The 15,152-nt window shown below is 52.5% G+C and overlaps 1 protein-coding gene across 1 annotated transcript in view; it reads left to right on the forward strand.

Annotated features, from left to right (window-relative positions):
- The window catches only part of SLC39A11 (solute carrier family 39 member 11), a 97,604-nt gene that overhangs the window by 29,707 nt on the left and 52,745 nt on the right, over window positions 1–15,152 (forward strand). The window contains exon 4 of the mRNA XM_062591670.1: window positions 3,775–3,919. Coding sequence (XP_062447654.1) covers window positions 3,775–3,919 — 145 coding nt within the window. The remainder of the gene's footprint in view (window positions 1–3,774; window positions 3,920–15,152) is intronic.

A 15,152-nucleotide genomic window follows, 5' to 3' on the forward strand; every position in this document is an offset into this window, starting at 1 on the left:
CGCGCCGTGCGGGAAGGAAATGTGTCCCTGCGTCCCCCGATTCTGCCTGTAAACGTGGAAGTGAAATTCCCCAATGTGCGCTGGATCGCCGGCGCCCCAACACATCGAAACTGTGATTTGCATTGCTCCGGCCCCGGCTTTTCCAGCTGGCAGTCGGAAGCTGCAAACCCTGGAGGAGTGGAAAAGGCTGTAGGAAGTAGTTTTGCTTTTAAAAAAATAAAATTAAAAAAAAAAAGAGTTTGCAGGGTGAATGAAAGTGCGTGGGGGAAGCTGACGATGGGCTGTGCTTGGTTATTTGTCACGGTTTTGGTCTTCCTTTATTATTATCATCTTAATCTCAGAGGCTTGAGGGAAGCTCTGCCTGGCGCGTTGGTTCTCTGCACCGGTGCTTTGCGCCTTGGCCCCTGACTCCGTAACCGCGGAGCTTTTTCCTCGCAGGTATTTGGGTAGTTATCTTCCACGGAGCCGATACGAGGCGCTGCTTTAGGCGCGCTCGTACGCCGCACCGCCGTGTCGAAGCGGCGCTGCCGTCCGGCGAGTCCGTGCTCTGGCCAGAGCAGCGCGAAGCGCGCTTCTCCCCCGCGCCGCGCCGCGCTCGTCGCGCCCCGCTCCTGCTGGAGGACGGCTCCTTTTATTTAAATACCTACGTGGCCTGGGAGGCAAGAGCTGCCTCCCCTGGCGAGGTAGGTCCTCGGGGAGCGCGCTTTCCCGGCGGCGGGGACGGCTGCGAGCGCCGGCGCGCTCCCCAGGGCCTTGCCGTCGCGCGCGGTGACCTGGCTTTTCAGTGTTTTGACACCCAAAACTGAATTCCAAGCTGATGACCTGCTTGGTTTATTGGGCGTTCGATATTCCGGAGCTCGGCGGAGCCCGTTGGAGGGGGGCGCGGGGCGGCAGGGCCGTTCTCTGCTGTCTGCCTGGATAACGTTCTCCTCATCTGCGGTACGCAAGAGGCCGTGAAGATCTAATGACCTTTCCGTCTTAGCTCCACGAACCAAAACAAGCTCGGTGGGGACTCCCGTGTCCCAGAATAGTTTTCCTCTGCGCTCTACGGGTTTTCCTGCCCGAGTCTCTCGTTGCATCAGGCTTTCTCAGATAATCAGCTCCTGTGGTTATTTCAGTTAGCGCTAATTAGTGGCATGAACTAATTAATGTAAGTTGACTTTCCTCTTCTCTTTCTAATGCTTTTTTAACTCATGGACACATTCCAATTAAGGGACCCATGCAGGGACCAGACAGAAATGACTCAGAGCAATCACGGTTGGAATAAATTGCGTGCTTTGCTGAAGGTCACTAATACTTTTCCAAATTGATGGAGTTGCATATTTGTGCCTGCCAACAGGGAGGTGACCTGACCTTACAACAAGCATCTGAAATATCTTCCAGTTTGCCTCGATTTATGTGTGAGCAGATTCCTGGGTACCGCGCTGCAAAGTGTCTCAGCGTGCGCCGAGACTGGTAGCATGGAAAGTAGCTGCAGGAGACGCTTCATCGTTATGGTGAACTTTGAGGCGAGTGGTCTCGACTTCAGAAATACGCTGCTGCTTGCGTCTGTAGCAGTGTAACGATAGCGTAGGTGATGTGCTGGATGTCTTCTGCCTGCTTTTGCTTGCACAAGCCATTTCTTTTTTTCTCCTTGGTTGGGTTATTGTCGCTGGCAGAATCTTGCGGGTTCTGGTCGTGCCCTGTGCTTCGTCCACGCTTCTTCTGCTGGCACCACGCAGCTGAGAGGCAGTTGTCTCTGGGCTGGGAGGAAAATCAGGTGATGCTAAAGCATACAAAACTGCTGTCACAGCTTGCGTAACGTGTTTAATAAAGTGATGGCACTAGCCACGTGGAAGGAGAGCCTTCTGCTGTGCCGCACGTAGCCTTCGCTGCAGTCCTGAGCGAGGCAAGAGCAGCGACAAGCAGGGAGGCCGCTGTGCGTTGGGGAAGAGCTTGAGCCATCCCGTGCCGTACGTGTAAATTGTCCATGTGCGCTTACAGAGCTGAAACTTTACAGATATGGCTGGGAATTCCCATCCTTAGCTCTCCTCAGGTTAACATTGTCCTTGCAAGGACAATGCTGCTCCCTTTCTGGAGGTGAAGGTGTGTCCAGCTCTGGCAGAGGTGGACTCTCTTCTGGATGATGGTTTCTCTAGGTGCTTTCACGCGTGTAGAGGAAGACTGCACCACATAAGTGCAAACTGCAGAGCAGGCCCATGAGTTTCCTTTTTTGATCTTTTCCTGCTGAAGTTCCTGTCGTTTCTCCCTGTGACAAGCATTTTCACTGGAAAACTTTTATATCACTACCTGCCCTTCCAGCTACCACTTGTCGGGTGAACGGTTGCATAGCGTCCCCCGGGGGAAGGCCCGGAGAGCTGGCGGGGGTCCCTGCCCTCTCCCAGGTGAATCTGAACACGAGCACCTCCGCGGTGCATCTTGTAATTGCTGGGTTAATGGAGGTGAAAGTGCCCTGATTAAACTGCAATAGAAAGCAGATAGCAAATATGTGATTAGTATTAATAGCAGCAGTCAGACTGTATTATGCAAATGATGGGAGAATAGATGATTGCGTTATTCATCTTTAACCTTTATTTTTGTTTAACGTGACCTTACTCATGGAGGCTCTCATTACCGTCCCTGGCTGTTCCCACGTATGTTGGTTTATTCTACCTGTTTCTTATCGGTTTTGTAGCTGTCACCAAGCAGAGCTGAAGAGCCCGCGCGGTGCCCAGAAACACAGCTCTTTCCTGCCACGTGTCTCCACACTATGGGGAAGGCAGAAACAGCGTCTGCCAGGTTTTTTTCTGGCCAATCCAGATAAAGACTCTGGCCCATTCTTGAATTGCAGCTGGTATTCATGAACCTTGTCCAGATTGGCAGGGATTCCTCCTGGGAGCGGTTCAGTCCTTATCGCCACGGGGGAGTCTGCTTGGATTCTCCGCAGGCTTTACACATAGCTGGACATTGTTGGTTTTGGCCCTCCTCCTCTGCTTTGGGGAGGTTACAGATGGCATGCTGGTATATGAAGTTTGGCAGGCCCTCAGGAGAAGTTCCGCTGCAATAACGCTGTGTGCTTCTGAACAGAGTTCCTCATTTGAGTCTCGAGGAAACGGGTTCAATTCTGAGCGAACTATTTCCCTTGCAAACTTGACCCACATTGAACAAACTGTACCCAAGTGCAAAATGAATTTCTACTGAGGTCAACAGGACCTGAGCCCGAACTTCCAGGCGAGTGAAAGCTTATCTCCCTCTTGGAGCACAATAAAAATGTCCTCGTGTGTGCTACTTATTTGGGCTTGATGATATATCTGAGTACTTCCTACCTGGATTCCTCGTGTGCTGGGGAGGATACAGAAATGGTTGTGATAACCCAGCAGCTCAGCTTTCTAGTAATGGCTCAGCAGTGCTGACGATAGCAAATGTCCTTCCTTGCTCTGTTGGTCTCCTCCAGGTTGATTTTGGGGGGTGTTGTATTTGTGGAATTGTTTCTTGCTGGAAACGCCCAGGAGTCCATCAGCTTTAGCCATATGCACGCACGTGAGCGCACCCCTCTTGGCCCACAGCTCCTAGTAACCCTGTTGTTATTGATGCTTCTGCTGGAAATGCACATTTATAAACAAAGAACTAAACTGTCTGTAGAGAGGGGGGAGCCCAGAAGGCGTGTGTCCATGAAGCAGTGAGAAGCTGATGTGATGGGCTGATCAGCTTTCAAACTGCACGCAAGCCAAAGCTGCCAGGAGAATGCTGGTGGGGAGATGTGGGAAAGACCTAAATTTCTCTCTTGCATTGCAGGGTTTCAGCGGACCTCCCCATGCAGCTTTTGCCTTGAGCTGTGACCCACGAGCGGTGAAAGAAAAATATGAGCATGAACCCACCCATCACCTGGACTATGAGAGCGAGCTGTCCATCCGGATAGGTAGAACTGGGCTCCATCCAGGCAAGCATCCTGTCATATACCAACCACAGAGCGTATGGGGAAAATGCCCCTGTTAAAGTGGCACCTAGACTGTAACGTATGTGATTGAAATTAGATCAGTTTTGATGTGTGCATGCGAAGTGCACCTTCCCTCCAGTCTCTGGATCTGTCTCTGCGCAGGCTGTCTCTTATTGCAAGAATCATGACTTTTGTTTCTACTTCAGTTCTCAAAACCACTTGCATGTTTGTCTGCAGCTGTGAATTATTGATAGTTAGATATCTCATTCACCAGGGAAATGAAATCATTGACTCAAGTTTATTTTCAGCGTGGGCGCAGTGAGCACCACCCCTGCCCTTGCTGAGCTGTGCTCCGTTGAAGGTGTCCCGTTATACCGACCCTCAGTCGTCCTCCCTAATCATAGACTGTGACTGGCGGTTGTTTTGTCGCTCCTTATGTTGGAGGTTAATAGAATTTCAGCTGCCAAAGTGAGGAATAGAATGTCGTCTTGGCAGATATTTCTTCCTGATGTGTTTTTTAAAGAAAAAAACACCTCCTTATTCAAGGAGGTGGAACCTGGTGAGGTTTCCCAGTTCCAGGGAAGGTGATGGCCCTGCAGCCCCTGGCCAGCCTCACCCCGCCACGGGGCGTGTGCCCCTCTCAGGCCTGGATCCAGTCCAGGCAGAATTCAGTTAACACAAATTTTTTCTTCATCTAGTTAACAGCTTTTCAGTAGACAAAAGGCAGTGTGATTTACTAAATGAATCTGATTGTTCTCCTGCTTTTTCTTGGAGAGAATTGGAGAGAAAGTGGCAGTTTACAGTTTCTTGAATGTAACTGGGAGCTGACTGAGATGAAGAAATGACCCTTCTTACAAATAGCATTAGCCTCCTAAATCAGGCTGTGTTATTTTACTGCATTATATAATTGCATTTTTCATAAATTGCTTCAAATCCACAGGGTTTTTCAGGATTTGAAATATCAGCTTGGATTTTTCCAAAGGGATGGAAGGAAGTCTCGTGCTTGGCTCCAGTGGGTTTGGGGATTTTGATGTCTTTAAGCTCCCTGGACAAATGCAGACTTGAATGCTGCTTCTAGCCCTGCAGTCACCAAGGCTGTTGCGAGGTTTTTGATATTTTGTAAGGTCAAAACATTATATTTCAGGTGCAGTTTAATTTTATTCTTCAAGGAAAAAAAGTAAGCACTCCTGCATTTTCCAGTCAGTTAAACTGCTCGGATTTTGTTTTTATCTCCTCTCTTGGTTGCAGACAAAAACAGAACAAATGGTTTTGAGAATAGAAAACTTCCATTAGGCTCTGTTGGTTTTCTCTGTCTGGGGAAATTGTGTTGTGGATCTGCAATACGTTAATTCTTTTATTGTCTTCTCTTACTTTGTTCTCGTGCTCACTGAGATGAACTTGGTATTTTCACAAGATGCCTCATGCCCTCTGCGAAGGCAGCGCTCTCCAGCTCTGTGCTCTTGGCTATGCTCTGGGGAGTGCTTGGGAACGTAATGGGTGTAAAGTGTATGACTTGCTGGGACGTTTCAGAATTAATCGTGATTGAACCATTGACCCTTACTTCATATTTACACATCTTAAAATACTTAAAGCCGTGAAAACAAAAATACTGCAAAGCAAACCCCAGAATTGTTTTGTGATTGCCGTTACCTTCTGGGGATGATGGTGAGGAGAGGAATAAGGGAACTGGTATTGAAATGGCTGGAGGAGGTGTGAAAATGCAGATTTTAGGTGTCCTGCATGTCTGAGGCCTCTGCTGTTAGAGGTTCAAACGTGTGCTTAACCTGGCTGCTGTGAGAGGCTGGGAGCACGAGCAACCGTGTAGTCATGCTTGGTCGGTGGGATCCTTGTAGCTGTCCAGGGTGGCTGGTGCTGCGCATGCAAGAAGATTCGCTTCAATCTGTAAAAAGGTGGATTTGTAAAAAGTGTAAGAAGGAGATGGTGGAAATGCAACGATTAGATCTATCCCTCATCCACTCTGCTGGAAGAAAAAAAAATTCTATTTTTTCTTTGAGTCTGTTGGTTTTCAGTCATTTGCAAGTTGTTTGTAAAGAGTGAAAAAGTGCAGTGCCATCCAGACTGGATCCGAGTGCTTTATTTCTCTCCGAATGTACTTGGCAAACGTGTGGCTGGGGCTCTGTAGCCCTCCAGCTCCTCTCCGAAAGGCTGCTGTGATGCTCTATCCTGCCCGTTCCCGTCTGGTCCCCCTCCGGAGTGGCACCCTGGCTGCGGAGGCTGCCGCAGCGGAGAGCAGGGCATTACAGACATCAAAGCATCTCTGAAGGAGGCCTTGTGGTGGTCTCCAGCAGCTGACTTCCTCGTGGATGTGTGAAGTAGTGCTGCGTATCTGCATGAAATGGAGTATAGGCGGATTTGGTATGAATTGTAGTGAAAAGTGTGCGTGTCTAGACACAGTATTTAAAGAGTGGGATAATCACTAGGCTTTAATTGCTACAAAGTGAGGAGAACCCAGCCTTGTCTTTAGTATCTCTGGGTAGGAAACAGATGTAACTGTATTTCTCTGCCTCCCTTGGCGCAGATCGTGCAGGTGAAGAGGTTTTGTTCCTCTCCCGGTGCAGCCAGCTGAAGCCCTCTCCCGTGCTGCAGGCGGGGACCGCGAGGGGCTCAGCGCCCCGGAGCAGAGTGCTGCAGAGCGCCCCGATCCCCAAACCTCGCCCCCGGGGGCTTGCAGGCATCAAAACGAGGGAAAATTAGTTTCAGCAGGTTCACTGTAGGTCGCCGTGGCTCTGGATGCCTGCAGAACTGGAAGTCCAGATTTGACCCCTTAAGCGCTAGCTGCAGATGCCGGTGTTCTTGGGTAGTTCTCAGAAAGGATTTACATTCCCCATTGCACCTTGAAATCTGAGCCGTGACTCATGCTTCTAGAAACTGTGTATTTAACAGGGAGGGATGTTGATTCCTTACAGTGTCCTGGTGCAGAATGATTCATGCCACTCCAAATCAGATTACAGAAGAGAGTGGGAGGGCAATAATATTCCTCATCAGCCTCCTTCGCTCCTGCTTTATATCCCTGCTGCAATACTGCAGGTGAAACACCGTCCGTGCCCAAGGAAATGCTTTCTAGGCGCCTCGTGGCTGACGGGTTACAGCAGAGTGCCTGTAAAGTGCCCAGAGTAAAACCTCACATCCCAGTTCAGTGCTCAGCCGGGACTGTCTCGCTGCCTTGGCTGCGGTCGGGGGCGAAGCAGCGCAGCGCTGCCGCGCTCCGGCCGCGGGGAAGTGGGGGAAGCTGGCTGCGGGCTAAGCTAGCTGCTGGCGCAGGTTAACTTCGGCTGTCTCGCTATGGCCCAAACGTTTTAGGGTGCTCAGCTAAGTTCCTGACCACAAACCCAAATGAACGTGTGCTGAAGTACCTGCCTGCACAGCAGCATCTGCGCTCGCTCGTCCGTCTCGGAAGCGTGGACGTCGTGCCAGAGGGACGTCATGGGCTTCCAGCCCGGTGCTGTCAACACTGTTAAGTCCCTAATGCTGTTAAGGGGAATCAGGATTCATTGGAGTGACTCGACTGATTTTTGGTAGAGCATGACTTAGGAAATGGCACGATGGCATTCCTGTATAGGTGCTCAGTAAGCAACTCCACCTGGGAATAGTAATTGGAAAAAGTACAGTGTCTGAAATGGCATACTTAAGAAATGAAACTTCATTAAACTTGCTAGTTAAATGAACCGCGAGGCTTGGAGCATCATAGACAAATCCCACTATGTTTAATCTGTATTTTCTTAAATTTGAGCTGTTCCATCAAGCAGCTGAAACACCGTGCAGATGTCTTTAGCTGAGGAGGACCCGGTGCTTCAGCCGACAGAGCTCTCGGACGGGGTGTTGAAGGGGCTTCCGTGCTGCCGGCACAGACCCACCAGCAAGGGCCCCTCCTGCCACGGTGTCCTGGAGACCGTGCTTGCGTCATTTCAGCTGCATTAGAAGCAGTTTTCTACTAATTCTCTACCTCCTTTTTGAGGCTGTCATTTCAGCCCTCTCTGCATTTATTTTTATTTTTATTTTTCCCCTTTCAAAGAAAATTACTGTGCATCAAGGTTACGGCTGTAGATACAGAAGAAAGGGAGCAGGCCGTGCTCACGTAGGGTCTCTTTCATCAGTGCGCAGGCGGTTAAAGTTCCGTAATGATGAAATAAACTTCTGATGAAAGGAGGGAAAGGAGCTAGTGAGACAGGAGAGGAGGCAAAACCCCTCGCAGGCAATAGAAGGAAGGGGCACGGGTTGAACCGTGGGCTTCGTGTTTGCGCTCCAGGCAGCCGTATGGATATTGTTTGCCTCTCTCGTCTGGTTGTGTCCTCGTAGTCGTAAAATGCACTCCTTGCCCGGCTGTTTCTGAAATAGGGGATTGTTTGCGCCGTGCTTCCATTAGCGTCAGCAGGAGCCAGTGAAATTTGCGTTTGCCTTTGGAAGCTGGCCGCCTCTGTGCAGCCGAGATCCGAGCTGATGGAGCTGGGAAGCCTCCTCGTTACGATGTGGGATGCAGTGAAGTAGTTCAGAAAATGAATGTTTCAAAGCTCCTTATGGCTCCCGTGGAGCGTGTTCCAGCAAGTGGGGTCACTGGAGGGCTGCAGCGTGTGTGGAAACAGAACCAAATGGGTCCCAGTCGCGGAGTAACCCCTCTTCCATCACCCTCCTGGCTGGTGGAGCTTTGGCTCCAAGTCCAGGCTTGTTCTGCCCTGTCCGTGGGCTCCTTTTTGTTGCTGTCTCTCACGGTGCGCAGGGAAAGCAGGAAGACTCCATAAAAACTGTCTGTTCCCATAATGAGAACATGAGTGGTTTGCTGAAGTGCTTGCCCTGTACATTTTCTCCATGTTCCTCGTTTATGCAAGCAGAAGGTGAGGCTGTGAAGGCGAGGATGATCTATGCAGCCTCTCCAGCCATGAAACCGTTGTGATTCATGGTGGCAATATTCAGCTGGAGCCTTGCGTGTGCCTCTGAAAGGTTCATTAAGTCATTACAACTTATATAACACGAAACTCCTTATGCAAAATGGATTGTTTGCTAGGTTTGGACGGTTTCACTGCATTTGTAATAACGTTGACTCGTTCACGCCACGCTTGGCCTTCTCCCGAGCCTGGAAAACTGCCGCTTTCAAAAGGCATCAATTCATTTTGGGTTTTAATAGCCAGCTTTGATGATGAACGCCTCTGGCGATGGCTGTATTGATTTAAAAACATTCTGATGCCCCTTTCTGGAGCTTTCCAAATGGTTATTGACCATCGCTTTCAGACTGGGTTCTGCAGTTGTTTTTTATAATCAGAATTAAATATGAATTTGTATGCGCAGAGCATTAAAAAATCAAAGCACATAAGTGCAAACTGATAAAATTACTTCTTCAAGTGAAGGTTTGTACCCCTGTTATTCTGGTCAGAACCACATACCTTGGAATAGAAATTCTGATTTCTCAAGTCTAAATGAAACATGGCAGTTTACTGTCACTTGTTCTTGGTCAGACTGTCAATTCACCTAAACATCTTCTTTTGCTCCACTTTTCAAGCTGTGCTTAAAAACGTTTTGGAAATATTTGCAGTGGACCAAATTCTGTGCTTCTACACTTACCTTAATCTGCAGCAGATAAATCACTGAGTTCAGCGGACTTTCTCTGAATTTAAAATATTAGGATTTCCAGCTACACATGGCCTGATCCTTAAGTAAATGCCAACCTGTGAGCACTCTCCTTAGCTGTCAGCTGTACCGTGTCAGGACCGTTCTCTCCCGCCTCGGAGCCGTGCCGAGAGGGGCTCTCCGGGCTGCGTGATCCATCCGTTTGCTGTTGCTCGTCTCCACCTTGCTTCAGGAGCAGAGAGCCTGTTTTCACACGTGCTGATGCTTGTGGTGTTAGTGATAGGGAGGAGGAGTAAAACCAGACTGCAGCAACGCTGGCGAAGTACTTCCAAATTCCTTGGTTTTACGATGTATTTTTTGAGATGGTGATGGGTCTTTAAGGAGCTCAGCTGCCCTTCGAAGGGGACGAGTGTCCAGCTGGAGCGGGAAGGTGGTCGGAGGTCCCGGGCGCTTGAGGAGCGGCTCTTCAGAATGGCCTGGGGACGCCTTTGGTGGCTCTGTCCTCCGCTTGGGTGGCGGTGGAACGGTGCCGTGCCGCGGTGGGTGAGAGCAAGCGCGCACAGTCCGTGGCTCCCGGCTGCCCCGCGGAGGGGCAGCCGCTACCCGAGAGCTGCAGAGGCTTTCGCCGGCGAAGGGCGTCTCCTCTGAGCCGGGTGTCCTGGCTGAGCCAGCACATCGCGGATTTAACAGCGCAAGGACGCGTCTTTGCTTGTGCCCAGTCTGCTCTGGAGCTCAGCTGCGTCCTTTCGCTCTGTCTCAAAACAAAGTCACCGAGCAGAGGGCTGGGTAGGGCTGTAAACGCGGCAGGGCTCTGCGTCCGAAACACGTGGCGGTGGGTTAGCCAGGGTCTCCCTCCCCGGCTGCCCGTGGTGGACGTGCAGGAGAAGCCGCCTGCTTGGGAACCTGCTCTGCCAGCGCCCGTAAGCCGTGCGCGCAGCCTGCAGAGCTGGGTTGGGCTTCCAGCCCGGCCGGGGACACCGGCAGCATCCTGCTGCCTGTGCTCGCTGCTCCCTTCCGTGCTCATTTTATTTAACCATGATTTGTTAATCTAAGCAGCTAATTAAAGTCTGCTGAATGACATGCTGGTTAAGACCTATGCCTCGAAATCAGGTCTATTAGCAAGTGTGGAAGCTACAGAGATATTTTTTGTGGTGCTTATGCCCCCTTAATCAGAGGAGTCATTTCCCAAATTGAGTTTTGTTAATTCTATGCAATATTATCAAGGCGCTTTAATTTCCTGGCTATACCTGACAACCTGTTAGGTCTTTCTCACTCAATTTTAATTCTGCATCCTGCATCTGTGTACAATAAGTTATTCAGAAACACGTTTCCCATCCTCGGCTGGTTGAGTCATGCTGCTCCGCTGCTCTTCCGTGCTCGTGTTGGCGGGCGGCCGCGATGGGGCACGAAGCCGCCGTCTCGGGGTCCCGCGAGCCCGGGTGGGTTTTCCTGCGAGGGCAAAGCTTGCGGAGGGTTTTCCTGCCTGTGCCGTCAGGCTCCGTCTTGCTCGTGCGAGGGAAGAGCCCAGACCGTGATGTGTCCTGGTGTGGACTGGTCAGACAAGTGTGCACATGTGTGTGCGGGTCCCCCGTGCGAGTTTGCACAGGGAGGAGGCTGAGGCAGACCCGCGGGAGTAATCACGTGTGGTTATAATTACTGTTTACTCCCCTCAAGTGTTATTGCTCTAGTAATAGGTCTCTTGCCTTAGCAAGGTAATAGGACATTAAAATGTCCCTAGAGGAAGATCTCCAGAGACGTGCATTGCTTCAAAACCCCCGAGTTCCCGGAGTGGTGGTCTTGCGTGCTGAAAGCTGTCTGGAGGGCTGAAATCGTGTCTGAGCCAAGAGCGGCCTGGAAGGGGACTTAGCACGAGAGATGCTTGGGAGAAAAGCCACTCCACCGCAGCTGCATTAAGGAAGCCCTTAAATTTCAAGGTTTATCAAGCTGAACTGAGCTAACAATCAGGATTTCTGTCTCTGGAGTGGATGAGCTTTGGCTCCATTCAATAAACACAGTAATTCATTTATTTTTGAGCTATGGTTCTTCAGCTGAGTGGAGATGTGAGCAATTTTCACTCACCGTAAGGATGCTTTGAAGGAGTGGACTGGAAATCAGGAGCTCTAGCAATCGCTGGCTTTTGCAGCAGGATTAGCTGAGGAGAAATACCAGGGCAGGTGTGCGAGGTCCGTGAAGGCCATCGTCACTACTTTGAAAGAAACAATAAACTACATTGAAAAATGTGCTGTTCCCCATGTTAAAACTAAAACATTTTAAGAGAAATGAAGAGTGTAAAACATTGCACAACGGTATCTCGAATGATTTACTGCGGCTTCAGGTGCGTAAAGGCGCGCGCAGTGGGGATCAAGTGATGGGCCAGGATTTCGAGCAATCAAAAAACGGAGCTGGGGAGCCCGTTGAAGTTGTCCGTCCTCCATCCCACCCCCGGATCGTCGCCTCCACCTCCGCCACAGGTTCCTTTAAGTTTTGCTGTCCCTGGGATACGCTAGTTTGGCAAAAAACCCGCGCGGGCTTTCGAGCGGGCGCGCGGCTGCGCGTTCCCCACCGCCCTGCCGGGGACCCGCTCCCCGTGCGAGCGGCCGGCGCCCGCCGAAGTCAGCGCTGCGCTGGGATCGCTGGCCCGTGCCTGGTGCTTGGTGGCGGCTGCGGGATGCTGGGCGCTTCGGGGCTCTGCTGGTGCTCGGGGTCGGCTCGGGGCTGGCGCAAAGCTCGCGCTGCCCGGGCGCGGAGGGGAGCGCGCGGGGAGGCCCCCGTGGAGCTCCTCTCCCTCGCCGTGCGGAGGGTCGAGGCGCTTTTTCTTTTTTTCCCCTCCTCTTAAGGCACTCGCTTGGTTTTCCTCGTCTTGGGAGTTCTCCCGTGCTTCGTGGTGTTGGTTTCTTTCTGATCTGATTTCAACACGTTTGCGTTTTGATTTCTTGCGTCCTGAGACGGCTGTTCACGTCCAGGCCTCCCTCTCCTCCTCCTCCGTGTGGTATATGGCACAGGATGGTAGAACATGCCTTTTCACTACAAATGGGTGTTTTATTTCCTCCCCCAGGAAGCCTTCCCAGAGGCCGGCACTGCGCGCTCCGATAGCAGCCGTGTTTGCGCGGGGGCTGCTCTCCGCGCCGGTGGGACGGGGCCGTCGGTGCAGCCGGCCGCCTCCGCCGCGGGGCGATGGCCCGGGTTCGTCCGCGGGCCGAAGGGGAGGCGGTCGGCAGGGAGGTCGTCCTGCAGCTGGAGCGTTTAGCGCCCGTGAAACCGCAAAGGAAAACGAAACGCAGCCCGTTTGCGAAGACGGAGCTGTTGGGGCAGATGCCGGGGGGCAGCCGGGCGTCCCCGCGCCCTCCAGCTTCGGTGCCCTTCGGGAGCCCCAGAGCCTCCGGCGGCGGAGGACGCTGGGCACGGGGGGACTCCGGTCTTCGGACCTTCATCCCTGGCTTTCCCCGTGCTCCTGGGATCGGGGCGGGATCCTTAGCGTCGCGTCGCGGGCGGGAGAGCAGAGGCGCGGGGCGGCTTGTCCGCGGGGCGGCCGGCGGGGAGGCGAGGGGAGCGCGGGGCGGCCGGCGCGGCACCGCGCGCCCGGCGGGCTGCGAGGCCGGCGCCGCCTCTCCCGGGAGCCGCGAGCCGCTGCGCAGGTACGTGCGAGCCGGGAAGCGGGGCGCCTGGGACGTGCTTTCACGGACCTAGCTCTGAAGCGCAGTGCGTGCGGACCGGCCGTTTGCCCCCAGCTGGCTGTGGGGTTTTTTCTTTTGTTTTTCAGCCTACAGTCCTGGAATAAACAGCTTGTGTAGTTACAATGAAGCCTAATTTAATTTTTTAACTTCTCAACATATATTTTTCATGTAGTTGATACTTAAGTGTTAATTATTGCATGCAATGCACAAAGATTTTATAAGTATGGTAGAAAGGGGATTAATTATTAAAATGCTGTTGGAAACATCAAAATCCTTTGCTCCTAATAGGCTTTATAACCATGTAATAGAACAGGAGCAAATATGATGGTATTTTCAAACCTTTTTAAGCTCTTCTCCAGCTTCTGGACCCTGGCAGGCAACCAGCAGCAGGTGCCGGCGCTCCCCCCGCCGCGGGCGGCTCCGTTTTGTTCGGATTTCCTGGTGCCTCGGGGAGGACGGGCTCCCGCTGGGGCTCTTCCCGAAGAGGCGGCCCCGGGCGCGAGCCCTCCCTTCTTCTCCTCGGCCCTTTTCTTTGCAAGGCAGAAGAGCTTTGGAGCAGCTGCGCTGCCTCCCCCGCCGGCGATCCGGCTGCCGCTTCCCGCTCCCCTCGGGCGGTATTGGGGGATGCCCGGGAGAGCCGGCGGGAACCGTGCCTCGCGGAGGCGGCGCCGCGCGTCCCCCGGGAGAGCGGCCGCGAATAAATAACCCCCGGTTAGAGGGCTGCTTGCCGCGCTCAGACGGGCACCGCTGGACTGAAATGACTTTTGGTCTCAAGCTGCGCCCTGTGTTTAGACATCCTGTCCGTCACGTTACGTCTTCCTCGGGGGTCTGTTTTAAATGAGCGCTTTGTTTCGCCCCGATATGGGGTGCGAACAGTATTCAGGCTGGCTGGGTGGGTTATTGTTACGCTCTTGGTCGCTTTTCTTTAGCGTCCTTGCTGCTAGTCACACAAACAGACTGTTCTGATCTAGAGCAAAATCTGGGAAGAAACGGGGCTTTCATCGCATCTCCAGGCTCCCCCTGTGCGGGTTGCACCGCGAAGGTTTGCATGCAAAATAGCTGCAGCATATGAGCAGCGATCTCGGATTGGACTTTTCCCTTTTTCTAATAGGGCATGGAAAGAGGAGAATTGTTAAGCCTGGAACAGACCCAGCACCTAGCCCAGAAGCCAAGTCGTGCGTTGGCAGCACCAGCTGCATCCGCGGGAGGTGCGACGCCCCCGGCGCGGGCAGGTGCAGAGCGGGAGCCTGGTCCTCCCGGCTCCCTTCCCTCCGTACAGGCACCTCCGGTCCAAACTCACCCTTGCCCCGACACTCGATGTGGGCCTGGGCGCGGAAGCCTGTGGCTCCGGGGGATCGTTGGTTAGGAATCCAGATACTCTATTTATGCATAAGAACACCCAACTCCTTTTCCGCGTTTGCAGCTCTGATTTTGCGCTGTGCGATATTGTGTTTTGCAGTAGTATTGCACGTGATCTATTTGCATTTGCCACCGCTTCAACGCAGTTGCTTGTTTGCGCTGTTCATGCAGTTTGTGCTGGGTGTGCCTTGCCGTTGCCTCGCTGGGGAAGCGCGTGTGGTTAACACCCCATCCTGCGCCCCCGGCTCTCCTTTCGCACCTCAGGGTGCTCCAGCACTTGCTTTGCAGCCAGGTTTCCCTGTAAACACATGGCAGTAACATGATCTTTCCATATGTCTCCCTTCCTGGTGCTGGGACCAGGAACGTCATTCCAGTGCAGCTTTTCAGGCTGGAGCTGGGTGCTCAGCACCAGTACGTGGTTTGCATTACTCCAGCTTTGCAGCCGGTGAGGCCAGAGAGCTGATCTGGTGGAATAGAAGTTTGGCAAAAACAGAAAGGTCATTTTCCGAGTGGCCAGCCGCAGGGGCTGCTGCATGGGGGCACCCGTGTGCTCCCGTGCCAGCTGGTGCAGCATCCCCGGAGGCGAGGGCGGTTCAGGATGCGCCTTCTCCGTGGCCCAGCAA

This window comes from Rhea pennata, chromosome 19, assembly GCF_028389875.1.
Source record: "Rhea pennata isolate bPtePen1 chromosome 19, bPtePen1.pri, whole genome shotgun sequence".
NCBI classification, from domain to species: Eukaryota; Metazoa; Chordata; class Aves; order Rheiformes; family Rheidae; genus Rhea; species Rhea pennata.